The sequence below is a fragment of the Erythrolamprus reginae genome, chromosome 2 (assembly GCF_031021105.1).
Source record: "Erythrolamprus reginae isolate rEryReg1 chromosome 2, rEryReg1.hap1, whole genome shotgun sequence".
Taxonomy (NCBI): domain Eukaryota; kingdom Metazoa; phylum Chordata; class Lepidosauria; order Squamata; family Dipsadidae; genus Erythrolamprus; species Erythrolamprus reginae.
In genome coordinates this window covers 275,879,182-275,906,266 of record NC_091951.1, presented here as the reverse complement: position 1 = coordinate 275,906,266, position 27,085 = coordinate 275,879,182, and the positions used below count along the sequence as shown (strand labels likewise).

Sequence of the window (27,085 nt, the reverse complement as noted above, 5' to 3'; positions counted from 1 at the left end):
TGATTCAAATTGAATTTGCAGTATCTTCTTCAGGATGTAAGGACTCTATGTTGTCATAGGTCCTGGTTGAAACAACTTTGGAAAACATCCTTGGTTCTCTTTACATTATCAGGATTTAGTTGTTCTTAAGAAAACAAGCCAATCTTAATTCAGCTCACTTTCCTGATGCTAGCTGTTTTTTCCTGACAAAAATAAAAATAAGTCTAAAGTTTAGAACCTAGATCTTCAAAGAGAGAACCAGATTTTTAAATTTCAATTATTTATTTATGTATTTACTCAAATTTGTAAGCCGCCCTTCTCCAGTGGACTCAGGGTGGCGTACAAGATAAAACAAATATAAAATCTTAAAAACTCCAAACATTAAAAAACCACTCATCCAAAATTCATCCAATACCACTAACATACTATCAGCCAGAGCAGAGTGTTAGCACTCAACAGCCCCATGTCTGCTGGCAAAGGTGTGTTTTTAAAATCTTTTGAAAGCCAGGAGGGTGGGGGCAGTGCAAATCCCTGGGGGGAGTTGATGCTATAGGAGCGGAGCCGCCACAGAGAAGGCCTTTCTCCTCGACCCCGTCTGATGGGACCTGGAGAAGGCCAACTCTGTGAGACCTGACCGGCCGCTAGGATACATGATGCAGGAGACGGTCCCATAGGTAATCTGATCCTAAGCCATGTAGGGCTTTATAGGTAATAATTATAATTCAAATATCACTAATTTTTGTTCCATTTTTAGATTCCACTTAAGCATCCTATGCATTTCACATTGGAGGCTGTCCTCCTTGGCCGAATTAATCTATTAGGGTGGCAATACTTTACATTCCCTATGAAAGCCATATTTGAATATGTTCATGTATAATGATTGCCTGTTTTTTTCACTATGTTAGAGTGCTTGCTCTTTACTCAATGGAGGCTAGAACTCACAGTTTCAATTGTAAGAAATGTTAATTGTTCTTCTGAGAGGGAGATTCTTTTTTCCTTCAGCAAGATCAAGCCTCAGCTGTTTCCCAAAAAAGCTATTTCCCAAATTAATAATAGGTAGTCATGGCTTATGGAATCCACCTGATGATTTTTTGCATTATTTCAGGCTTTCCTATACATGTTTATTGCCTTTTATATTTGATATCTGATATTGTTATGCTTTTAAAATTTTACAGCCTTGGATTGTAAATGAATAATAATAAAGAAAACCTGAATTGTATTGCATTATCTAGATCTGGAGTGTCAAGCTTGATTTAATTGAGAACTGCATCAGGGTTGGATTTTACCTCGGGGGGCCATGAGGTCATGGCCAGGTTGAGCGTGGCCAGCTCGACGTCACTCATCAAGGCTCCGTTTTTGGCCTTGATGGCCTGCAGCCCTCTGCCAGTGAAAATGGAGCCCGGAAAGGCTGTGTGTGGCCATCCTAAGCTTGTTTTTGCTGGCAGAAAGCTGATATTTTGCTGTTTTCAGGGCAACCCCACAGGAGGCGGCTACAGGCCTTGAGTTTGACACCCCTGATCTAGATCATAGTGTTTAGGCCTATTCTATCTGTCCTGCAATAAGCTGGATAAACACATAAAGTTGGAATATATTTTATTCACCTTAATCCTTTTGCTGCTATCCAATAGTCATCTGAATTTTTGTAGCATTAATAAAATAAATATAATTATGTTTATCTTAAACTTTCTTAATTGTAAGAAAGCAGGAAAAATCTATCTGAATGCAAACCTAACTTTGAGCTGAGAGAAGAAATTTTTTTGACAGTCAGACTCTGGAGTAAATATGAAAGGAAGAAGGTCTAATGCATGCAGGCATCTAAAAATGCTATGATGCACTGACCCTTGTTATCAGTGCATTCTTTTCAGGAAACAGATATCCAGTTCTGGGCTTCACTTGTGGACACAGGAACTAAAATATCTTAGAATACTTTTATATTGAGGCCTATGTGATAGAGGTGGCTATTAATACTCTAAATTCTAACAAGAGGCTAGATAGATTCAATAGGTAGAGCATTTGTGCATGGCTTAGGACCATATTACTTACGGGACCATCTTGTGCCAAGTGTACCAGCAGCCCGTCAGGTGCCATAGAGTTGGCCTTCTCCAGGTCCTGTCAGCTAAGCAGTGCCAGCTGGTGGGGCCTACGGGAAGAGTAGGAAAGACAGGCTAGGACGGTGGAGGGTTGCAGGGGCAGCTAGGTAGGCAGTGACTTCGCAGGTTTATCTGGCAGGCAGATCAGGGGCGCAGCGTTTCAGATAGGCAAGCTGCAGAGGAGAGACTGGGCAGGGCAGCGTGAGCAAGCAGCAACCAGGACATTGGTGAGGCAAGGCGTAGGCAAGTCGAGGAGTCAGCGAAACAAGTGCCTGTGTGCAGAGGGTAACAACTTATATAGGCCAGGGATGGGTGTACAGGAAGAGCTACATGGCAAGAAAAGCAGCGAGTAGGCGATTGGGTGTACATGGGTGGTGGAGGCGTGTGGACAGGACCGGTTTGGGAGCGTGGCCAGCCACCTGTTGCTACCTCTATGGCAAACTATCTGCCGCTCTCTTGGCCCCTCTTAGCACCCCCTGCTGCCAGCCTTGCCTCTTAGTGCTCCCCTAAGTCATCCTACTACCCCCCAGGGTAGTGGGATGACTTAGGGGAGCACTAAGAGGCAAGGCTGGCAGCAGGGGGTGCTAAGAGGGGCCAAAAAGAGCAGAAGGTAGTTTGCCATACAGTACTGGCAGGCTGGCAGCAGGGGGTGCTAAGAGGGGCCAAAAAGAGCAGAAGGTAGTTTGCCATACAGTACTGGCAGGCTGGCAGCAGGGGGTGCTAAGAGGGGCCAAAAAGAGCAGAAGGTAGTTTGCCATACAGTACTGGCAGGCTGGCAGCAGGGGGTGCTAAGAGGGGCCAAGAGAGCGGAAGGTAGTTTGCCATGCAGTACTGCCCACTTTGGGAACCACTGAGTTAAATCATAAGCTTCTCCCATACTGATGGAATTGAGCAATAAAGCTATTGGGCTCTCCAATTCAAAACTCTTCACATATCTCAATTTAGCTAGGCTCATAGATTATTGCGTCTTATAAAAATCCTCCTGCTTTGTGATTGGCTCTTCAGTTTCATCTGGATGAATTAAGCTGCTTAACATTTTCAGTGTCTGAAAGTTTCTCTGCATTTACTACAATTATGAAAGATCATTATGAAAGGCGAACCTTTCTTAGCAACTACTTTGTTCAGTGACCACCTAAAGTTATGCCAGTGATGATCAAGGACACTTATAAGTGGTCCTCAGAGTTGTAGCTATCACTCGTCTCTGTACTCAGCTGATTTAGATTTGGGTTCTTGTACAGTTGTGATGGTCTCAGTATCTGTGGTCATGCAATTGCAGTTTGTGATCTTCACCGTTGACTTCCGAGTCAAGAGGAGAAGCTCGTAGGGAATCACAAGTCACAGTCCTGTGATATCACACTTAACAACTGTTCATAATTTGCTTAATGATCACAAACAGAATTGCTGTAATACGTCAGCCTGGTCATGTGGTTTTTGACTTTACAACTGTGCAGCATAGCAACAAAGCTGCCAGTCCTGATTATGATCATTAACTGATGCCTCCCTGTAAATAGAAGAGGTTGGTCGTACAGAGAGTATGAATGAGATCCACAGTGTAAAATTAAATGCACAAAGGAAGTAAATGGTCTAAAACAGTGTTTCCCAACCTTGGCAACTTGAAGATATTTGGACTTCAACTCCCAGAATTCCCCAGCCAGCTAATGCTGGCTGGGGAATTCTGGGAATTGAGGTCCAAATATCTTCAAGTTGCCAAGGTTGGGAAACACTGGTCTAAAAGACAGAGAAAGACCAGAGATGGGCTGCTAAGGTGGAACGGTGATGTGTGCTCGTCCCCGTGGCTCTGAGTGTTGGTGGAGTCCAGTGCAATTATGGTACTGCACCTGGGCAGGTAGCAAAATCATGCGTGGACATGCAGGGGCGCCCCGGTGCTTTCCTTTTTCTGTGTAACAATTACATTTAGTTCTCTAAAGCATCTTGCTACTTGCACAATTCAAGTTGTCTTTTTGCTTTAGCTTTTCGCTTTCTTCTTTCAGGTGGATGATTATGACATGGTGTCATCTTGATCTTCTATAGAAAAGAGAAGGGAGTCACACTAGAATTCATAAATAAGGAACCTTACAATAATCTGATTGGGAGCAAGGCTTATTTTATTTTTACTCTGTTCACCTTGTCTTTGGAAAAGCTTTGCGAAAATTAAATAAAGACTCACAATTGCTTTAGATGGTTAGTGGAAAAAATGTGTTACGATAGATAAGATTTTTAAAAAGTTTTTTAGACAGGTAATTTTTTCACCCATTATATATCATTTGCTTTTAAATAGTCCCTGGGGGAAGAAACAACCCGCAGGGGTATTTTGTAAGCTCAGAACAAAACACTATTCTCATTTGTGGAAGAATTTTCTCATACAGTCTTCATTGTCAGAAAAATTATAATTGATTTTGCATGCAAATACTGAAGTTTGGAGACAGCATGATATCTTTTGAACCTTAATCATCTCAAAAAGTGTCTATTCTTTAGCAAAGCCAAATTCTCTTTAAACTTCTTCGGGTTTCTGCATCTGTTTGCCCTTAGGCCAGACTGAGATGAGTTAAATCTTTACTTACAAAGCTTTGATTCTTCAAATATGGAAAACGACAACATATGTCTTTGTCTTGATGTTTTAGATTGGTACCAGAGGATGTAGGGATGGATATCCTAAATGAGGCCATGCTAGATTCCACCGCAATAGAGATGAGACCTGGTGAGTCTACATTTTAATTGTCTTTTTAAAAGTTTCATTCTCTCCTGGGGCATTTAATTATTCACCGACTAAACTATTTCTGTACTGTGATAATATTATTTATTTATTTGGAATAAAAATGGTTCAATTTTGATATTTAATTAATTTCATGGTTCCCTTGATCATCATTTGCAGCTCTCATCCACTTTCTATCGTGCCTAATTTCATTAGGCTGCAAATGAAGTTGCTGCATATGATAATTAGCTACACTGCACTTTCCTCACTTCAGCCTGTACAGATTTAGCTTCTATTTGCCAGTGAAAACAACACAATTAAAATAGCTGCCTAAGGTGTCATCAGTTAGAAAAGAAGTCTTTGACATATTAGATTATTCCTCAGCTATTGCATTACATCCAAGACCAAGGAAGATACAAATGGCAAATGCCTAGGATTTGAATAATCCATGTTTCAGAAAAAGGATACCATCAGCACTGGGGAAGGGACATCTTACAGCTGTGTATAAAATCTTCATATTTGTTCTGTTAATTAGAGGGGAACTGATGTCTTCTCAGAAGTGACAAAAATAGACATAGGTTGGCTGGCAACAGTATTCTGCTCCAATTGAAATGTTATCCTTACTTGAATTGTAAATACTGTACAGTATTTTCTGTATCTGCTATTAAATATTAGGTCCAGGTCTTCATAAGAATGCTTTGCGATAATGAGGGCTTCAGGGAAGCAGACCATGCATTTCTAAGGATGAAGTGGCTGTGTTATTTCACTTTGGTCCTTCACCGCTTCAGCTGTAGCGGATGGGGGCTTCAAGACAAATACCCATCAAGGGAGATATAGCTGTGAGAAGCACCTAATACTGTACATTGCCTTTTTGTGCTGACAAAAGGAATCTTGTTCCTCTTCTCTCTGAAATGGGTTCATCCATTAGAACAAATGGTGCAATTCACAGTGTTCCCTCGCTTTTCATGGGTTCGAACTTTACGAATATCCTATACCACGATTTTTCAAAAAATATTAATTAAAAAATACTTTGGTGTTTTTTTTCTATACCACAGTTTTTCCCACCCAATGACATCATACGTCATCGCCAAACTTTTGTCTGTCATTGCTGATTGGCTGAAATCTCGACCAATCAGTGCTGTTATCGCAAAAAAAAAATATTGTTAATAAATAATTATGTTTATAAATATCAGGATAACTAAGTGTCTTATTCAATGGTGAGTACCAGTAGTAATGATGAGTAAATGGTTGTTAAGGGAATGGGAAATGGTAATTTAGGGGTTTAAAGTGTTAAGGGATGGCTTGTGATACTGTTCATAGCCAAAAATGGTGTATTTACTTCCGCATCTCTATTTCGCGGAAATTCAATTTTTGCGGGTGGTCTCGGAACTCATCCCCCTCGAAAATCGAAGGAACGCTATATCCTGATAATGGGGAGAAGATCCTTGGCATAGCAAGATAGGTAGCTCAGATTGGTACCTCATTCCTTCCATATCATGAAGCTCTTCATTTAGTTAAACCCAGGCCCACTTCAGCTAGGCCAGGAGTAGGCAAAGTTGGCTCTTCTATGACATGTGGACTTCAACTCCCAGTATTCCTGAGCTAGCATGATTGGCTCAGGAATTCTGGGAGTTGAAGTCCACAAGTCATAGAAGAGCCAACTTTGTCTACCCCAGACCTAGGCCTTTTTCTTGTTTTCTGAAGTCACATACAATTATTAGAGAGGTTGAGTAATTTTTCAAAAGTTGAATTAATTTAAATGCTATTTAAAGTAATAGTTTTAATCTAAAACAGAAATTCTTCTCTTTTCATGCCTATTTAGAACCTCCCAATTCGCTAGACCTTAATGGCGCTCATCCTAGAAGGATAAAGCTCACTGCTCCAAATATCAATCTCTCTTTGGACCAAAGTGAAGGATCTGTCCTTTCTGATGATAACTTGGACACTCCAGATGAAATTGATATTAATGTAGATGATCTTGACACGCCGGACGAAGCAGATTCTTTAGAATATGCTGGACATGGTAATAAATTCAATATGGTAAAAGTGAATTGTTAGTGATTATCTGTGTGTGTGGGCAGGGTTGAACACTTTGGCATGAAATTTTACAATTTTCTCTGTCAGCTCATGAAGATATATATGTAGTAAAAGAATGAACAGCTTTTTTTGAGGCAAGATTTTTAAAATTTTTCACTCCAATCACATATGCAAATAAACATACCGTCAATCTTGAAATACATTACAATAATTATTTTTTCACATATTACATTGTTTCTATAAATAATCCAACCTGTCTATTGATTATTAACTTCATTATGTTAGAAGGATTAAATGGAAGACACTTAATTTAGATTTAATATCTTTAAGATTATTGTTATAATGTAACTAAGTTTATTACAGCAACCAAAAACTTGACATTTAATTGTTGTTATATAATGAGTAATGAATTCCTCAGTCTTTAGAGCACAAAAAAGTGCAAAAATTTCCAATTGATAGAAAGTTAGGGTTATTCCAGATTTATTGTCTTGAACCACAAATAAACCAAATCACATACCATGATTAAATGTTCTTTTCAAATTTTATTGTAGCACATCATTTTCTGTGTTGGTAGATTTGTGTATGTGTGTTGTTTTCTGATATTTCCCATTCATTTTATGAATATAAAGTTAAACACAAATATTCAAGACCATGTTTACTGCTTATGATCTTGCTATCATTGTAATGGAAGAACTACTGAATATTACTTTATGTGGTCAGGTTTAACAATGCATTATTTATTTGTTTGTTTGTTTGTTTGTTTGTTTGTTTGTTTGTTCGTTCATTCATTCATTCATTCATTCATTCATTCATTCATTCATTCATTCATTCATTCATTACTCAAGACCCACCTATATCGCCAGGCATGGGGGAACTGAGACACGTCCCCCAGGCTTTTATGTTTTATGTTTGGTATGTATGTGTTGTATGGTTTTAATTGCTGGGGTTTTATATAGCTTTTCTTTTAACATTAGATTTGTTTCACTATTATATTGTTTTTATTATTGTTGTGAGCCGCCCCGAGTCTTCGGAGAGGGGCGGCATACAAATCTAATAAATTATTATTAATTATTATTATTATTCAATTTTTATCCCACCCTTCTCCTTAGACTCAGGGCGGCTTACAACATGTTAGCAATAGCACTTTTTAACAGAGCCAGCATATTGCCCCTACAATCCAGGTCCTCATTTTACCCACCTCGGAAGGATGGAAGGCTGAGTCAACCTTGAGCCAGTGATGAAATTTGAACTGCTGACCTACAGCTCTACAGTCAGCTTCAGTGGCCTGCGGTATAACACTCTACCTGCTGCGCCACCCCAGCTCTCTCTTTCACCCCGCCACCCACTCATTCTGGGTCTCTCATTAGAAATTAATTTTCCCACCATATATAAGTTAACTTTATATTCAGAAAATGAATGGGAAATATCAGAAAACAACACACATACACAAATCTATCAACATAGAAAATGATATGCTTTAATAAAATTTGAAAAGAACAATTAATCATGGAACTTTTGAGAAAAATGTCATGCAATTAATTGTACAGTTGATTTCAGAGTTAAACTTAGAAATTCAGTTTTGTTACTGGATGAAACAGGCTTTTCTTATATTAATGGCTGAACATTAAATCCTCTATTCTTGTACTTTCAGAAGAGCAACCAGCTGTTAAAGAACCTTCTCAAGAAGAATCTGAATCCATCCCAGAATATACTGCTGAAGAGGAGCGGGAAGACAACAGATTATGGAGAACTGTTGTTATTGGAGACCAGGAGCAGAGGATTGATATGAAAGCAATTGAACCTTTTAAAAGGGTTATTTCTCACGGAGGTACAGAAAAAATATATGTTTTATTAATTATACTAGTGTAGAGTAATTAGGAAACATTTGAAAGTATCCTAATTGTAAATAGTCTTGCACATCGGACATACATTTAGTATATGTTTCCTTTGAATAAAACTGAATTTGTGAATTATTGAATGAATTCCTTCACTGCTGAAAACTCTATAATGTATCTGTTACAACGGAATACTTTTGATGTGAAATATGTGAGTTTATGAGTCATTAAATCATTTTATTCTGGGTATGATATGCTCCAGTTTCCAGTTCTCTGATTCACACTTTCAAAGCAAAAAGAGAACTTAAAAAAGAAAAAAATAAGAGATGAAAACACAATATATTCAGTGTTCATGGCACAACTCCAGGCCTGTGTGTTACAGGAACATTTCATTATATTGAATGTTTGCTTTGAAATTAATATGTGGTGTGAAACCAGCCATGGTTTACATACCATAATCCAGTGATAGCGAACCTATGGCACGGGTGCCACAGGTAGCACATGGAGCCATATCTGCTGGCACATGAGCCGCTACCCTTGCTCAGCTTCAATGTGCATGTGTGTGCCAGCCAGCTGATTTTTGGCTTGTACAGAGGCTCTGGCAAGGCGTTTTTGGTTCCAGAGAGTGTCCGGGGGGGGGGGGATGGGGGAGGGCCCTCCCCTGGCTTCAGAGAAGCCTTTGGAGCCTGGGAAGGGCAAAACACGGCTCTATTGGGCCCACCAGTAGTTGGGAAACAGGCCACTTCCAGCCTCCAGAGGGCATCTGGGGGGGGGGGGGAAAGCTGTTTTTGCCCTCTCCAAAGATTGAATTATGAGTGTGGGCACTCGCACATGTGCGATAGCGCGTGTACACACTCTTTCAGCACTCGAAGAAAAAAAGGTTCGCCATCACTGCCATAGTCTATGGTGGAGTGTAAGCACCCATAGCAGTAAATGCCCCCTGAAAGCTACTTGGACAGCTTCAGAATCTGCAGAAGCTGTCTCCAAAAGAGAAATGATTAAAATATGAGAATAGCATATTGATTTTATTTAACTAATTTGTTTTTCATTAAACCCAGCCCAGATCCAATGCCCACCAGTCATAATCTTCATTTAGAAAAGCTGTCTATCATTGCTCTGTATGTTGTGTGAATCTAGCCATTGTGGTTTGTTCAACAATTCATGGTTGGAAAAAAATGTTTAATACAATGTGCAATCACAAGCATAGCCAGATTTACTGAGGCTATTAGAAGGTATGGTTTACAGATGTCTATCACTGCAAGTTTCTCCCTATATGTCATTTAAACCACTATGTCACAATATAGTGGTGACCAGGTATGGATGTGCTTAGACTAGGATCTGTACTTATTTTGTAGCAAAACACATGTCTTGAAAGAGAAAAGTTATTTTTTTCAATGCTTAACTGCTGCAATTTAGGCCAGAGATGGGATCTGTAGTAATGGTTCCTGTCAGCAGTATCTCTAGGCCAGCCTGCTAATAATTTCATCCAGGTTTAGGGAATTCTTGTGGTTTGCCTAATGAAGCAACAGGTGTATGGATCTGGCAGGGCCCTCTAGGTATGACAGAACTGCATGAGTTCTAGCTTTTTAGGAGTAGCACCTGTTCTTTCCATTTTTTTTTCATTTACTCTACTCATTAGAGTTGGTAATTTCGAGAATTATTTTGAACTGGGACTTTCATAACAGATGCAGCAATCAATTATCCAAATGAGAAACCACCTGGGAAATTTTTACACTAAACATAGAAACATAGAAAATTGACGGCAGAAAAAGACCTCATGGTCCATCTAGTCTGCCCTTATACTGTTTCCTGTATTTTATCTTAGGATGGATCTATGTTTATCCCAGGCATGTTTAAATTCAGTTACTGTGGATTTACCAACCACGTCTGCTGGTAGTTTGTTCCAAGCATCTACTACTCTTTCAGTAAAATAATATTTTCTCACGTTGCTTCTGATTGTTCAGAACTAACTAACCAACTAACGTCACATTGTGCCCCCTTGTTCTTGTGTTCACTTTCCTATTAAATAGGAGGATGTCATGAGACATTCAGGTTTAGCTTTGTCTATGGTTCAGTGTTGTTGAATTATTTGCATTGAGATTCTCAGGATGTTTTTCTCTTTAAAATGTTACCAAATATGCCACTGTACCAGTGATGGTGAACCTTTTTTGGTTCTTGTACCAAAAGGGAAGGAGCATGGGGGGGAGGGGGTGTCACACGTGTGCGTGCTCACGTCCATAATTCTATAAGCTCAGTCCGCTTCCAGCATGTGATGGCACGTCCGTTTTTCGCTCTCCCCAGGCTTCAGAGCCTTTCTAGGAGCCTGGGGAGGGTGAAAACAGCCTCCCCCCCCCCGTAGGCCCTCTGAAGGCAGAAAATGGCCCATTTGCCAAATTCCAGTTGGACCGGAAAGCCCGTCTTTTTGCTCTCCCCAAGCTCCACAGCCTTTCTAGGAGCCTGGGTACACCACCACCCCCACCCTTCCAGAGGCTGGAACATAAGAACATAAAAGAGCCATGCTGAATTAGGCCAAAGCCCATCGAGTCCAGCATTCTGCGTCACACAGTGGCCCACCAATTGTCCATGGGGATCTTGAGCAGAAAGAGAAGGCAAAACCCTCCCTTTCCCCTGACCCACAACAAATGGTACCCAAGGGAATCCTGCCTTTCTCAACCAACATAGAGGCGGCACATGGACATCCATTTCAATAACCACCAATACACTTGGCATCCATGAATCTGTCTAATCCTGCCTTGAAGCTATCAAGGCTGACAGCTGTCATGACGTTTTCTGGAAGGGAATTCCATAAACCAACGACCCTCTTGGTGAAGAAATATTTCCCTTGATTTGTCCTCACTTTCTTACCTATGAGCTTTAGGGAGTGCCCCCTTGTCCTAGTATTGTGTGATACAGAAAAGAATTTTTCTCTATCCACCTTTTCTATCCCATGCATGATTTTATACACTTCGATCAAGTCACCCCTTAAATGCTGTCTTTCAAGGCTGAAGAGACCAAGGCATTGCAATCTGGTTTCATAAGGGAGATGCTCCATTCCCTTGATCATTCTTGTTGCCCTTTTTTGCACCTTTTCTAGTTCCGTTATATCCTTCTTAAGGTGCGGTGACCAGAACTGTACACAGTACTCCAAGTGTGGTCTCACCATCGATTTGTACAGAGCCAATACAACACTTACCGACTTATTTTCAATTCCCTTCCTAATCATGCCAAGCATGGAATTTGCCTTTTTTACTGCTGCTGTGCACTGAGTTGACATCTTCATTGAGCTGTCCACCAAAACCCCAAGATCCCTTTCTTGGGTTATCTCAGAAAGTTTGGTCCCCATCAGTTGGTAGGTATAATTGGGATTCTTTGCCCCGATGTGCATAACTTTGCACTTCTGGAAGAATTCTGTTTGCTGACTTCCGGTTGAACTTCTGGCTTTTTCCTCTCCTTTCTAGCCTGGGGAGAGTGAAAATGGCTTCCCGTCTCCCCGGAGGCTGAAAACAGGCTCTTTCCTGACTCTCAGTCAGCCCAAAAGGCCTGAAAATCAGCTGGTTGGCCCACGCATACGCATTGGATCTGAGATCACATGCCCACCGATATGGCGGCATGTACCACTTGTGGCACGCGTTCCATAGGTTCCCCATCACGGGGCTATACAATTGGTTTGCTTTCAAACTTGCTGTAGCGTATTTGATACTTATACCCCCAGGCCCTGAATTATGCAACTGGTTATAGGGAACTTCAATTGCTTGTGAAACCTGACAGTTCTATTGTGTTAAGAACTGTTTGTGAGACATATATTTTTGACTCCACAGGATACTACGGTGATGGCTTGAATGCCATCATTGTATTTGCTGCGTGTTTTTTACCGGATAGCAGTCAAGTGGATTATACATATGTCATGGAAAACCTTTTCCTGTGAGTGTGGAAATATTGTACTAAAACTCTTTTCATGTGGTGAAATAGATGATTTTCATTAAGAGATAAGTGTAAAGTTGAAATGGGTTCCTTTGTTGCTTAGTTCTTTTAAGGCAAACAGAAATTAATATTTTTATAAATAAAATAAAATATACTACAATGGAAAGAAGCCATAGGGAAGTGATTCCTGTTTTGCTATCGTTAAGAGTGAATTAATTGAGGTTTGATATTTAAAGGAAGTTTTTCTTGAACTGCTCCTAACTTTCCATGGCTGAAGTCCTATGTAATTCCATAATATAGATAGTCCTCAGCTTACTACAATTGAGCTCAAAATTTATGTTGGTACACAATTGTCGAGTAATTTTGCCCCATTTTACAACCTTTTTTGCCCCATTTTACAACCTTTCTTGCGACAACGGTTAAGTGAATCACTGCAGTTGTTAAATTAGTAACACAATTGTCAAATGAATTCCCCTTTGACTTTGCTTGTCAGAAGGTTGCAAAAGGTGGGACGTTGCAACAGTCAGAAATATTAATTGCTGTGATCTGGATTTTGATCATGTGACCATGGAAACGTGGCAGTAATTATAAGTCTGAGAAATGATCATAAGTCACTTTTTTCAGTGCTGTTGTGACTTTGAACAGTCACTAAATGAATGGTAGTAAATTGAGGACTACCTTTAAAACTATCATTTCATATTGTGGGAAAACCACATAGGTTAGGAGTTCTGTCTCAATTTCTAGACTATATTCTTGCTTTGAATCGTGTCCCTGAAGTGCTTTTAAATTCTCTGCCAATGGAGTGAGTGTAGTCACTTACTTAAATTGCAGTTATCATGCCATGAAGAGTAAAATTTGCATGGGTTCCTTACCCAAAGGAATGACAGTATGACCTGTACTATGTAGGTTACTTAGTGTATGGGTGGAATTACATTTTTAATAAAGAACTTTCTCAACTGTCAATTTTGTTGCTAGAAATTATGTATTTACTTAAGTGTTAAAACATAGAGCAGTGTTTCTCAGCCTTAACAACTTTAAGATTTGTGAGCTTCAACTCCCAGAATTCCCCAGCCAGTTGAAGTCCACCTATCTTAAAATTAATATTTTAAAGTTCCTAAGCTTAAAAAACTGGCATAGATTCTTAAAAGTAAAAAAAAAAAAAAGTTAGTGAAAATATTGTTTCTCCTCACTTCTTTTTTTTCTCCTTCTTTTTGTTGAGATATGTAATAAGTACTTTGGAGCTCATGGTTGCTGAAGACTATATGATTGTTTACTTAAATGGAGCAACCCCAAGGAGAAGAATGCCGGGACTCGGATGGATGAAAAGATGCTATCAGATGATTGACAGGCGGTTTGTGGATCACTTATATTTTCTAATTATTATTTTTCTTAGTCTGTTTACTATTTTAAATCCTCTTGCCCCATTCTTTTTAAATTCAAGCTGTTGCTTGTGTGATTATCGCTGAAAATTAAGAATACATTTTAGAATGCATGCCAAAGTGTGTGAATTAGTATATGATAGTGGCTATACTTGTTGAACATGTGACTATGATTTTTCTCAACCAGTGCTGAAGACTTAAAGTATTTTAGGCCCAATGCTCTTCAATATCTTGATAAACAACTTAGATGAGGGAATATAAGGGAAACTTACCAAATGTGTGGATGATACTAAGCTGGCAGGAGTAGCCAACCTCCTAGATCTGGGGTAGGCAAAGTTGGCTCTTCTATGATTTGTGGACTTCAACTCCCAGAATTCCTGAACCAATCATGCTAGCTCAGGAATCATGCTAGCTACGGAAAGGAGCGGCATACAAATCTAATAAATAAATAAATAAAATAAAATAAAATTTGAAGTCCACGTCATAGAAGAGCCAACTTTGCCTACCCCTATACCTAGATGATAGGCTCAAGATCCAGATGGATCTTGACAAACTTGAATATTGGGTACTATCTAGCAAATTGAAATTCAATGTAGAAATTACACTTAGGTAAGAAAAATCAAAAGTACACATATAGACTGGGTGGAAAACAGACTTAATAAAGTGACAGTGAAAGGGATCTTGGAGTCTTAGCGGATAATTATGAACCAATAGTGTGCGTTGGCAGCCAAAAAAGCCAGTGCAATCCTAACTTGCATTAACAGATGGATACAATCAAGCTCAAGGGAGATATTAATACCATTCTGTAAAGCCTTAGTAAGACCGCTCTTAGAATACTAAGTTTTGGTCACTACACTGTAAAAAAAATGTTGAGACTGTAGAAGGAGTGCAGAGAAGAGCAACCAAGATGATTAGGGGACTGGAGGCTAAAACATATGATGAACGGTTGCAGGAACTGGGCATGGCTAGTTTAAGGAAAAGAAGGACCAGGGGAGGCATGATAGCAGTGTTCCAATGTTTGAGGGGCTACCACCGAGAGGAGGGGGACAAGCTATTTTCTAAAACTCTTGAAGGTTAGACAAGGAATAATGGATGGAAATAAGAAGAACTTTTCTGATAGAGCAGTCAACCAATGGAAAAGCTTGCCTTCAGAAGTTGTGGGAACTTCATCAATGGAAGCTTTCAAGAAGAGACTGAACTGCCAACAGTCAGAAATGTTGTAGGATCTCCTGCTTGGTTGGGGGGTTGGACTAGATGACCTACAAGCCCTTTCCAACTCTGTTAATCTGTAATCTTTCTTTTTAAACGCAGATTAAGGAAGAATTTGAAATCATTCATCATAGTTCACCCTTCTTGGTTTATAAGGACAATTCTAGCTGTCACACGGCCATTTATAAGGTCAGACGTTATCACTTTTGGACTTTCTAAAATGCTGAGTTTTTACATGATCAGGAACTGCTTTGATTGTGAGATAAGAGTTGGGGAAAGAATCAGCTTCTGATTCAGCTGATATGGCTCTTTGAAATGATAAATATATTTGTTTAATTTCACGATGAATAACTGTGCTTTTTGTCTTTCAGTTCAAAATTCAGTAATAAGATACAGTACATCAACACTTTGGCAGAGCTTAATGAACTAATTCCAATGGAATATGTAAATGTCCCAGAAAGTATTGTCAAGTAAGTGAAGAGCATTTGGAGAATAATAAGGAGATAATTTACTACTAGAAAAAGAAAGGATTGCTATTTTTAAGAAAGGTTAATTTTATCTAAATAATATATAATATTTACAAAGTAACTCAACATTGTGATTAAAACTGAACAGCGCTGGAAATAATTGTTTATCTTATTTACTTAATTAAAATTTAAAAACACAATTTAAGTTGTTATATAAGCCAAGCCAAGAAAGCAAAGAAGGAATGATTAAGAAAGCAGAATAAATTTAACCTATAGAAGAGGTGATTGAAGGAAGCTAATAAAGCATTCTTCAAATACTTGAAGGTTGAATCAGTGATCTCCTTCTCAATTACCTCAAAGAGAAGTGGCGGAGCCAATTAGTTAAAACTACAGTATAAGGAAGAAAATTCAGGCTAGAAGTTGGGAGAAACTCATGACAGCATCAGTTGTTAACCAGGGAACAGATTGCCACACCTACCACCTTTTACTGGAAGTCTCCAAAACAGAGGCTGGCTAGTTGTTTATCAGGATGCTGTCATAGATCCTGCAACGAAGTAGCATTTGGTGGCTTCTTTGGTATCTGTCAACTCTATGATTCTGTGACAGATCCAACAATCTATTCCAATGTGTTGTTGCCTCACTAATTTATTCATACCATCTGTTTGGAATAAAAAAATCAATAGTTTTCAAAATATTTTTGAGAATTGCATGAGATATTGTAGAATGGGAATATATTTTGTTCACAGAAAGTGAAGATGACATTCTCAAAAGTGTTCATGTTCTGAGCACTGATGCTTTGGGGAAGCATAACACTTTCTGATTTGGGGACTGTATGCTTTATAAATTATTCTCCTGTCCAAAACTTTCAAGAATTGCTAAGGGTGATAGGATATTAGTGCAATGTAGCTGGACAGTGCCAAGAGCGGGAAAAATCCAGAACATTTGATGGTGTTACCAGTTCTTCCAGTGTGCATTGTAGTTCTCAGTGTGAACATGCCAACCCACTAATATCAAAGTGAGTCTGGAGCCCATTGAATAAGGTCCAAAGGATCATACTATGCATAATGAAATAGACATTGTAGTTTAAATTTGCATTGACACAAGATGCATATACAGTGGTACCTCTTCTTATGAACGCCTCTACTAACGAAGTTTTCGAGATACCAACCCGGTGTTTTAAGATTTTTTTGCCTCGTCTTCCAAACTATTTTCAACTTACAAACCCGAGCCGCTGCCTCTGGGATACCCCGCCTCTAGACTTCCGTTGCCAGCTGAAGCGCTGGGATTCCCCTGAGCCTCCCCTCACTGGGAATTCCCACCTCTGGATTTCCGTTGCCAACTGAAGCGCCCATTCTTGCGTTGCTGAGATTCCCCTGAGCCTCCCCTCGCTGGGAAACCCTGCCTCCGGACTTCTTTTGCCAGCCAAAACGCCCGTTCTTGCATTGCTGGGATTTCCCTGACGCTCCCCTCGCTGGGATTCCCTTCATTTTTGCCAGTGCTGCTTTGAATCCCAGCGAGGGGAGGCTCAGGGAAATCCCAGCAACGCAAGAACGGGTGCTTCGGCTGGCAAACAAAGTCCGGAGGTGGGGTTTCTCAGCGAGGGGAGGCTCGGAATCCCAGCAATGCAAGAACGGGTGCTTCAGCTGGCAATGGAAGTCCGGAGGTGGGAATTATTATTTATTATTATTATTATTATTTATTAGATTTGTATGCCGCCCCTCTCCGAAGATTCCCAGTGGCGCAAGGCAAAAGGGGTGACTTTTGGGATGGGGTTGCACACATTATTTGCTTTTACATTGATTCCTATGGGGAAAATTGCTGCTTCTTACGAACTTTTCTACTTACGAACCTGGTCACGGAACGAATTAACTTCATAAGAAGAGGTACCACTGTACAAGAGCCTTGATGCTGACTCTATGCTTCAACTTGACATTGGGAATAGTTGTAATGTGAAGGCGATACATTTGGCACAAATATGTCTGCATATTATTTGACCTTGTATATGTTTGTCCTTTACCCACTTTTATCTTGAAAGGTATGATGAAGAGCAATCCATTCAGAGAAGAGTAAGGTAAAACCCTTGCTCTGCTGCAGCCTGTGCTGATGTTTTTAAAATGACTGAACATATCTGAGGCAGTGGAGGATTTCAGCAGCTGACATTTAAAAAGATCCCATCGCTCTCTTTAATGAATGTCATGCATAAACTATTGAGATCAGTTATAAATTTCCTTAATTTGCCCTGTTCCGGATTTAATTTCAATCACTTTATCAGCTTTGCACAGCATGCATGCTGCAAACTCCTGCTAGTTTTACAAGACCTTCCTACACATGGACTACACACCCACCCACCCCACCTATAAAGCAATAAAATCAAAATCAGTTAACATGTTAGAAAAAAATATTTTGTTGGTGCATAATTTCAAAAGCACGTTCCTTGCTTGATTGACATTCTGCTTTTCCCTGCTTCTATTTTATGTTCTGCTTGCTTCTCCTCCTTCACCAATAACCTTTACTCATGCAGACTGGATGAAGAGCTCAGGGAGGCCTCAGCAAAGTAAGACAGAATTCTGATAATAAACTATATTCCTTTTTCATTCTTAAAAAGGATTTAACCATTAAGAAAATTCATGTTAATCCTATACAGGACTACACAGTAGTGTCATTAAGAATAGTGAATATTACTGCTACATAATATGTGGGAGTAGTATTCACTATTCTCAGTGGCACTTCTGCAGAGTAGCCTGGGGGATCCTGGAAATTGTATTTAAGCAGCATCCTAGTTCGTTTAATTATAACTGCTATATAAAATATTATTTTTAAGACATGGTGCACAATTGGTAATCCCTAAGACAGGGATGGGGAAGCCTCATCAGAGGGCATGCGAAGTTGCCCGAAGTCAGTTCCAGCACACATGCATGCACTGGCCAGATGATTTTTGGCCTTGGGGATGTCAGATTATAGGAGATAAATCACAGCCCGCGTGAGCTGCAATGAATCAAATCTGGAGTCGACGGATAAAGTTACAGAAACGGCTTCAAAACGAAGTTACTTTTATTAATAAAAAACAATAAATCAGCTTTGCCTGGTCCCAGGCTCTTACTGTACGTCTACATTGCTAGAGAGTTAGAGGAAAGATGGAAGAAGGGAAGTGATGCTGGCTATCTAGACAGGATTTACATCATAGTGGGTGGAGCTAGATTAACATACACAGAGTTAACTATTTAATTACTGAATGTCTCTGAATGTCTCTGGGGCTGGCAATACACAGCGTGACACCCCTTCTTTGGCAGTCATCAGGGACATTGGTTCACATAAGGCACATTTTCTTGGATAGGTATTCGTGTTGATCAGCTGGCAATGGCTTATTCAGCAAAGCTTCCCTGAAGCCTCCAGAATGCAAAAAAACATACTATTCAAAATGTACAATTGTCATTCATAACAGTGTTCGTCTATTACTTGGGACAAAGTTTCTTCTTGTCAAAAGTCCTGATTTTGTTCATTGCATCCACTAAATTGTACTGAATTAAATTTATTAAAATGAGGGGTTGACTGACAGAAAAAAATCACTACCGAGTCACTGCAAGCCTAAATAATCTTTTGCTAGACTGGCAATTGTCAACTGCATGAGCTTTATAGCACGTTGAAAAATGTGTACGTTATTACTTCATTATGTGATTATAATGGTAACTTTATGGATCGAAGTAGCCATTCCAGAAAGCTTGAATATGCTGCTGCTGTGAAGTTGAACTCCAATATACTGTTGTGAAGATGCATCTATTTTGAAAGATGCCCAAAAGTAATTTTAGTAAGCTGCCTATCTGCTTGCAATCCTAGCACATTTGATAATGACCACAAGCAAGATTTTGATATATTGCATCAACAAAGCTGTTCAAAGCAGTTGCCATGACTATCAAAATCTCATACTGCTCTGGTTAAAGCTTTGTGCCTTGTAGCATATATCCAATGCTATGCTTTGTAATAATGGGGGATATCAGTGCAACAGCTCACTAAATTATAGAAAATACGGTTTGTACACATATTTTTGTATCATACATTTTCCAGCCAGTATTAAGGATGAAACTGTATTCATATGACTGTCTTATAGCTTCATCCTATCTAAGGCAAGTAGTCTCTGTATGTACCTTGAGGATTATCTAAGGTCATTTTCTTAGGCGTAGCATTTCAACTATAAATTCTTAAAATGCATTATTTCTGAAACTTCTTGCAGTAATTGATTCCAATATTCCAATTAGTATGCTGTTGTGAACAGCAAAAAAAAAAAGTCTCATAGCACTCTATAACTTAAAAATTTTGTGTTGAGGAGACATTCCTTAATTAGCATTGATAATATTGATATATTATTAAGACATCATAATATATATAAGATAATATTTGCTTGTGAAATGTCTTTGTATTGTTTTTAAAGTAAATATGCATTTATAAGTAACAAGAATGTATTTATTATTTTTCATTTTCCCATGCCTTCAGAGCAAGCTGTCTTTCAAATGAGCCTGAAACAACGTCAATCCAACAGGAGTAAGAATTTCATAAACAAGCCATTATCTATGCGTGTTATTCATAATAACATTATGCAAGATACATTGAAGAATTGGGTAAACTCCAGGTAGTCTCCTTTGAGATCCAAATACTTACATGGGCCATTTAGACCAGCAGATAAAAAGTTTAGATAAAAGTTAAATTTTTGACAAAAATAGTCAGGTAAAAATTGCTACCAGTTTTATTATATAAGTAACACATGACATAACCCTATTAATAGTATATGTTAATATTTTCATCTTATTTAATTAGTAATTTAAGACAATAGATATAATTTGCAACTTTGCTTTACTGGAACAACCTTTTTTAAACTATATCTTTCTGGAGTCTACCCAACTTTCTTTTTTTGTTTGCCCTGTCACCGTTTTATATTCTCTGTAAAATCTTTCACAGAGTTGCATTTTCATCTGCCTTTGTGGTTTGAATAGTACAAGCTAGTCCTCAACTTAGGACCATGACTATGAGATCCCATTACTAAGCAAGGCAGGTTTTAAATGAACTGGGAGCATTTCACCCCCGCTCTGTTCTAATGCTAAAATGTGTATTCAGTTCAATTTTGTAAAGAGGTACTAAGAGGTATTAAGGGTCATGTCCAGAGTTGGTTGGTCATGAAAGTTAATTATGACTATACGATTATTAATAACTTAATTAGGCCTGTAAATTATAGAACCTTAAAAGAGTTATTATATTATATTATATTAATTATAAAATATCATTCTAATCTATAATGATAATATTTTAATTTTTGACAAAGTTATTTTTTTCTTTTAATGAAATGAAAATGGGACTTTAAAATAGAAGAGGATCAAAATGTGTTGACTATTATTGGTAATAATTTTTATCAGTTACCGTATTGCATGGCATTATACTTTGGACTAATCCATTAATAAAAAAGTGCAATACTGGTAACTATTACTAGAGGAAGAAAGCTTTTCTGTGAATGTTTGCTCTACAGTGCATCATTCCATGTCTCCGTATCATGTAATGTAAATGGAGAATTGTGTTACAAATGAACACTTAAGTTTCAGAAGATTTAATATTTCAGGAACAAGAAGATTCTCAGGATATGTTGGACTGACCATATAGCCAGCTTTTATGGAGGATAAAGTGATGGGATTCTTGTTAAAATTACAAACTATAAGCTTCTCAAGTTTAATTGATAGTTCCTAGGTGTGCTTAGAGCAGAGGTAAAGTGGACCCTGGGAAATATTTCCTGTAAGGATTTTTCAGGCATCTATTGAAAAATGATCACTTGGTACTGTTTGAATTAGACTCTGGCTAGCAGGTCCTCCAGAACTGGCTGAGATACAATCTTGTTGACCATACAGGAAGAATAGAAGATGATATATGTAGCTCAGGGTTAAACAGTGAGTTCTTGATTCTCTGAGCCCTTTTGTTTTCTTACACGTTTCATCAGCTGATTAGGTAACATTATCATTAGTGAATGTGGGTTTTGGTCTTTCTGTCTGTGTATGGGGTTGAGTCTTTTGTAAATGCCATCATCAATAGACATAGAGATAAAGTACATTTACATACCAAAGAGACAAAAAGTGCTAACAAAATGACCGAGGTTCATTCTCTCTGACAGTCAACACCCCAAATAAGCACCAGACAAAGAATAAAGCAGAGAATAATACCCTAATCAAGGAACTACCAAGGACAAAAGTATGCCTCTACCAATGCTGGCAGAACAAGCTGTTGTATATTACTGTTCTGTTTTACTGCTGTTGTTAGCTGCTACGAGTCTGCGGAGAGGGGCGGCATACAAATCCAATAAATAATAATAATAAATAATAATAATAATAATACTCTGAGCCGCACTGAGTCCCAGGAGAAGGGCAGCATAGAAATCTGATTAATAAATAAAATATAAACAGGAAGCAAAAGTCAGGTAATGAATTGTCCATAAGCAAACAACCAAACTCAGAGAGCCCCGAGGCTTCCACGGCATACTCTTCTTCGGAGAGGGGCGGCATACAAATCTAAGTAATAAATAAATAAATAAATTTTTGTCTTTTTCAAATGGTATTTGAGTTGGTTCAGATTTTATCATATGTAATGCCTGGGCCAAATAGGATATTAACCAGATAGGATATTACTAGGGCTAGATATATGTGTATTCTGCCCTTTGCTCTTTAGAGGAAGTCCTGGATACGTATGTAATAACAATCCATTGTACTGACTCTTCCTTTTCTTTTTCTAAAGCATCAACATGACCCTGAAAAGTTCTTAACTTCCATGGAAATTGGAGAAGAAAACATCCCTCTGTTTGATGTGCCTGAGTCGTGAAGATGGGATAGTTTTGGCTTCTTATCGGAACACTAGGATCTTCTTGTGCACAAATCTTTTATTTTCCTAAAGCCTGTCTGTGCAAGAAAGACTCCTGGTAGATTTAACCTTTGTTCTCTGATCACTTAGTATTATTCGGAGCATTCTGAAATTTAAATTTAAAATTCCAAATTATTTTGGAGGTGGCTCTGCTACTGACAGAATAGTAGCAGAAGTGCGGGTAATGACTGTGTAATATTATATCAGGAGTAGATTTACAATAAGGAAAATTCTGCATTTTTAAATTCCAAATTATTTTGCCATTAATGTGCCTCACCTATGATTTTATTGTGTGGTTCAGTCTTTTTTGTCTTCTACATATTTATGTATTATTGGCTACAGATTTTAGCTTCCATGCAGCAATGCTGATCCATCCTCCCTCCCTCCCTCCTTCCTTCCTGAATCTATCTCCATAGAAAACAATCAGATGGCTGCAAGAAAGAGAACTAACATGGTGCTGCCACCTAGTGTATGCTGTAGTCTTACATAAGCTGGGATCTTAGAGCATTTCCAAGGAGCTCTGGGTTGCGTATCACATTCTCATAAGGAAAGATACAGGATCCCATCTTCACACACCATTGGTTCTCCTTTTAAGATATGAGTCAATATTTTATGGACTGTGATTTTCCTGAAACCAGGGCAAAGACAAACTCATGTTTTGCACAGCTTGGGTCTCTTTTTCTTCTGGCTTTGGTCTTGTTGCACCTTGCTTCTCTAAAGCAGGTGACCTCTTGGTCAGTGACTGCTTTCCCATAATTAAGTTAGGAAAAAAATGTAGGTAAATGTATTAGTAAGTCGGGCAGTTCTAATTCTTCTGGTCAGTTTCATACTCCCTGTAAAATAACAACAGTAATAGAAAACCCTGCTGGCTTTGTGTTTTCTGTTGAGAAAAAAGTGAACTCATTGAACTTTTGCCTCTTCCGGTTTCTAATCTCATTTCTCTCCCCGCTCTGCCAAAAAAAGTTATAGTTCAGCCTGCAGTGATGGTTGAAACTACTGGAAAAAGCATCCTGTTGAAAATGCCACCATGCTATCGTTCAAAGGTCACCAGGAGAATATATTTTTAAAATAGAAAAAAGTTATGGTAATTTCTACCTGTAGCAACTTTTTTGGAAGGGATAAATGGCTAGATATGCAAATAATAATAATAATAATAACTGGCTTCTAGTGGCCTGCCTATTCTCAGTATTTTGAAGCTGGCAGAAATGAAGATAATTGAAAATTTGGCTTCAAACTTGGTTATGAGAGATTGTAAAGTGAAAAAAGGTTGCTTGTTATGAAAGTGCCCCAAGATTAGTTATTTCTTGGCTCTTGTTAAAATATAAATACAGTAGAGTATTTATTGAAAAAAAGGGAAAGTTTTTAAGTGAGATCCTAATGTGATTCAGAGCCTTCACAGATGTTGATTTGGCACTGTTAACTGTTTTGGCCCCTGAAATTTTTGCGCTTTTTTTCACTGTTTAAATTGCAGATTGGGACCATTTCTATTTTTTTTTTTAAAAAAAACCCTTAATTATGTATTTTTTTTTCACAATTGGAATTTTTTTTCAATTGTGAAAAAAAAATCCTAAAAGTTAAATAAGTTCTCTCACGGCCTAATATATGTGGGGAGAGGGATAACTATATTTGAGAACATATATGGTAGAAATAAAATCCAATACATGAATTCAGTAAAGCTAAAACATTTGATAAAATGATGGGATAAAATTCTGAAACATTGGCACAATATAAAGTTAAAAATATTTTGATTCCTATGCTAATATCCACAGCTATCATAGTATCAAATCAACATTTACTGCTAATTATTGCATCATACAATCATAGAATAGCATTCCTATATTTTGGAAAATGCTTGTTAATTTCAAAGCATGGTGACCGAGGAATCATTGGATGGACTGGAGTATATTGTTAGGAATTAATAGCATTATATTAAGTTATTTAATAAGCATATTTGTTTAATAAACTTTGCAGTAATAACAGGCATAACTCGTTCATAAGAATTTATTATAATAAGCTTAAAAACCATGCAGTGCTATCATCTTGTTGTAGCAATATAGCTTTCCATAGATTTAGATATATACAATGGCATCTAAGGTCATTATTAATCTTTAATAGTCATGCTGAATAGAAGTGACCTGGAGCACCTATGTTTGCAGTGTTCTCCATTGATATACCATTCAGAATATCTGGTTTGTCTCCTGGGAAAATTATAAAACATATAGGTTACATCATAAAGAAGGCAGAAAGCCAGCATATAACCATGAATGTTGGAGGGGGGGGGGAGGCTTGCCTCCATTTTAATAAAGGAAATTTTATTTTAGAATTTTATTTTGCCATCCATGGAATAGAAAATAATTTTATTTTGACATTTATGAGATTTTAACAAATATATAAATTAGCTAATTAATTCCTTAATTTAAATAATCTGTCTTGTCTTTACCTCATGTTTTGTGCTTGTAATCATGTCCCGCATAGTTACTCTGAATATCATTCAGGTCTTGTTATATTATTTATATCAAACTTTATCAAATTTGGAGGATACCTATCTCACAGAGCAGGTTATTGTTTCTAAAATATAAATTTAGATCTTTTAACCGAATCTTTAGACTTTAAAATAACACTAGAATGTTAAAATTGTATTCCTTGGGAAAGGCATTGGTTTAAACCACAGTGCTATCATAATGATGACACATGCACCATAATGTCATCTTACAAAAAATGTAATTATGTTATGAATCACATCATAATGCAAGCACATGATTGTCTTGTTTTCTGTTCTGTATTCTTAAATTCTTATTTATTATTTTTTAAAAGAAAAAGCAAGCAAGGAGAAGAGGAAAAAAAGATACAAAAACATAATTTATATGTGGATGAAAGGTATTACCAAGATTGTACAATTAGTGATTGCTATATTTATATGACTCTGTACTTTAAGTCATCCCATGTCCTTGGAAAATAGGATGATGTAGACACTTATATAAATAAAAAGAATAAAATAATAATAATTTGCACAAAACCATCATGGCATGCATCTCATCACTTGCTGCCTCTTGCCACCCCTTCGGATTTCTAGGTTACTACACAAATCATGTTACCAACTCTTGGGAATAGCATCCTATTCAATTTAGGATGTCTTTGTTTCTCACTTGTTTCTAATTTCTGTTTAGTATTTTAACCCTTGGATTGAACTGAAGTTTTCAAAAGTTTGTTTTCTTAAACATTCCCTTCTAATTTTGATGTAGCACCGTATTTATTTATTTTCATTTTTGTGTTTATGTTGTTGCTTAAGCTAAGTTTGAATTTCAAAACAACGTTTTGTGTGCAACCAAGGCTATAAAGTGAGCAGCAGCCATCAATTGGCTGGAGTGGCTTTCAGATTTTAGTGGCTGAGTTATTAAGCATTGAGTTGTTTACACCTTGGTCACCAGAAAGCCTAATCCTTATCGTTTTAGTAGTAAGTGAAAGTTAACAATATTTAAGTTACCTTTCAAATATTAAGATTTGTATCTTAATTATCACTCCTGATTTAAATCCTCAATGTAGATCCCTGATAGATGTTTAAATGCTACCACCCAGAACCGGGGAAGGCAAAGTTGGCTCTTCTATGACATGGGGACTTCAACTCCCAGAATTCCTGAGCGAGCATGATTGGCTCAGGAATTCTGGGAGTTGAAGTCCACAAGTCATAGAAGAGCCAACTTTGCCTATCCCTGCGAGGGTCAGTTACATAGATGTTATTGCAAAGCCAGTTATTCCTGTACAAATATTTGTGAAATGTTTGTACTAAGAAGCAAGCATTTTGAAGGGTGGGGTGTATTGCCATGAGAACTGTCCCTGAACAATATATCATGTTACACACTATATTAATAGTGCATAAGCAAAAACAGTCCTGTAATTAGAAATTCAATTATCATTGGAGCCAAAATGCATCCCCCGTGGGCTACTTGAGTCCTCCTCAGACTATTTGGAAAACTGCAATTATCATACAAATCAACATGCCTTTATAAAGTTTATAATCAACTTTGCATTGTTTCTCAACTCTTTTTTAAATTCAGAACTGATGGTGTTCTTTAAACATCCTCATGTGGGAGGATGATGACAGGGTAAGATTCCCTTCACTACCACTTATGAATAGATATTGTTTACTCTTCTCGTTTTACCATCTCCTGAGTCTACAGTGAATCTGTGGAAATGGCCGGCTTGCATTGGTTTGAATAAAAGAAGCAGTGTTGTACACAAAGAGGATTATACAGGTTTTGATGTATCTTCAAGTAAATCAGCCTAAGAGTATATGTGCTTTTGTATCGATTTTGAGCTCTCATCTGGGTTTATATATTTAGATTAATTGAATATTCCTGCACGAATCCCAGCGACCGATTAGGTCCCACAGAGTGGGCCTTCTCCGGGTCCCGTCAACTAAACAATGTCGGTTGGCGGGCCCCAGGGAAAGAGCCTTCTCTGTGGCGGCACCGGCTCTCTGGAACCAACTCCCCCCGGAGATTAGAACTGCCCCTACTCTTCCTGCCTTCCGTAAACCCCTTAAAACCCACCTTTGCCGTCAGGCATGGGGGAATTGAAACATCTCCCCCTG

General features: G+C 38.1%; 1 protein-coding gene across 4 annotated transcripts in view; it reads left to right on the top strand.

Moving 5' to 3' along the window:
* PRUNE2 (prune homolog 2 with BCH domain) overlaps positions 1-26,513 on the top strand; it is a 102,842-nt gene extending 76,329 nt beyond the window's left edge. For 2 of the 4 annotated variants that reach the window (XM_070742697.1, XM_070742698.1), the window contains 11 exons: positions 4,691-4,767; positions 6,584-6,784; positions 8,450-8,626; positions 12,452-12,554; positions 13,774-13,905; positions 15,245-15,331; positions 15,514-15,612; positions 17,645-17,680; positions 18,131-18,163; positions 20,098-20,145; positions 22,372-26,513. In XM_070742697.1, the coding sequence (XP_070598798.1) occupies positions 4,691-4,767; positions 6,584-6,784; positions 8,450-8,626; positions 12,452-12,554; positions 13,774-13,905; positions 15,245-15,331; positions 15,514-15,612; positions 17,645-17,680; positions 18,131-18,163; positions 20,098-20,145; positions 22,372-22,399 (1,021 nt within the window). In that variant the 3' untranslated portion in view covers positions 22,400-26,513. Of the gene's footprint in view, positions 1-4,690; positions 4,768-6,583; positions 6,785-8,449; positions 8,627-12,451; positions 12,555-13,773; positions 13,906-15,244; positions 15,332-15,513; positions 15,617-17,644; positions 17,681-18,130; positions 18,164-20,097; positions 20,146-22,371 lie in introns of those variants that run through there. The other 2 variants (XM_070742699.1, XM_070742700.1) reach the window with 2 other exon arrangements.
* Positions 26,514-27,085: the final 572 nt, after the last annotated feature.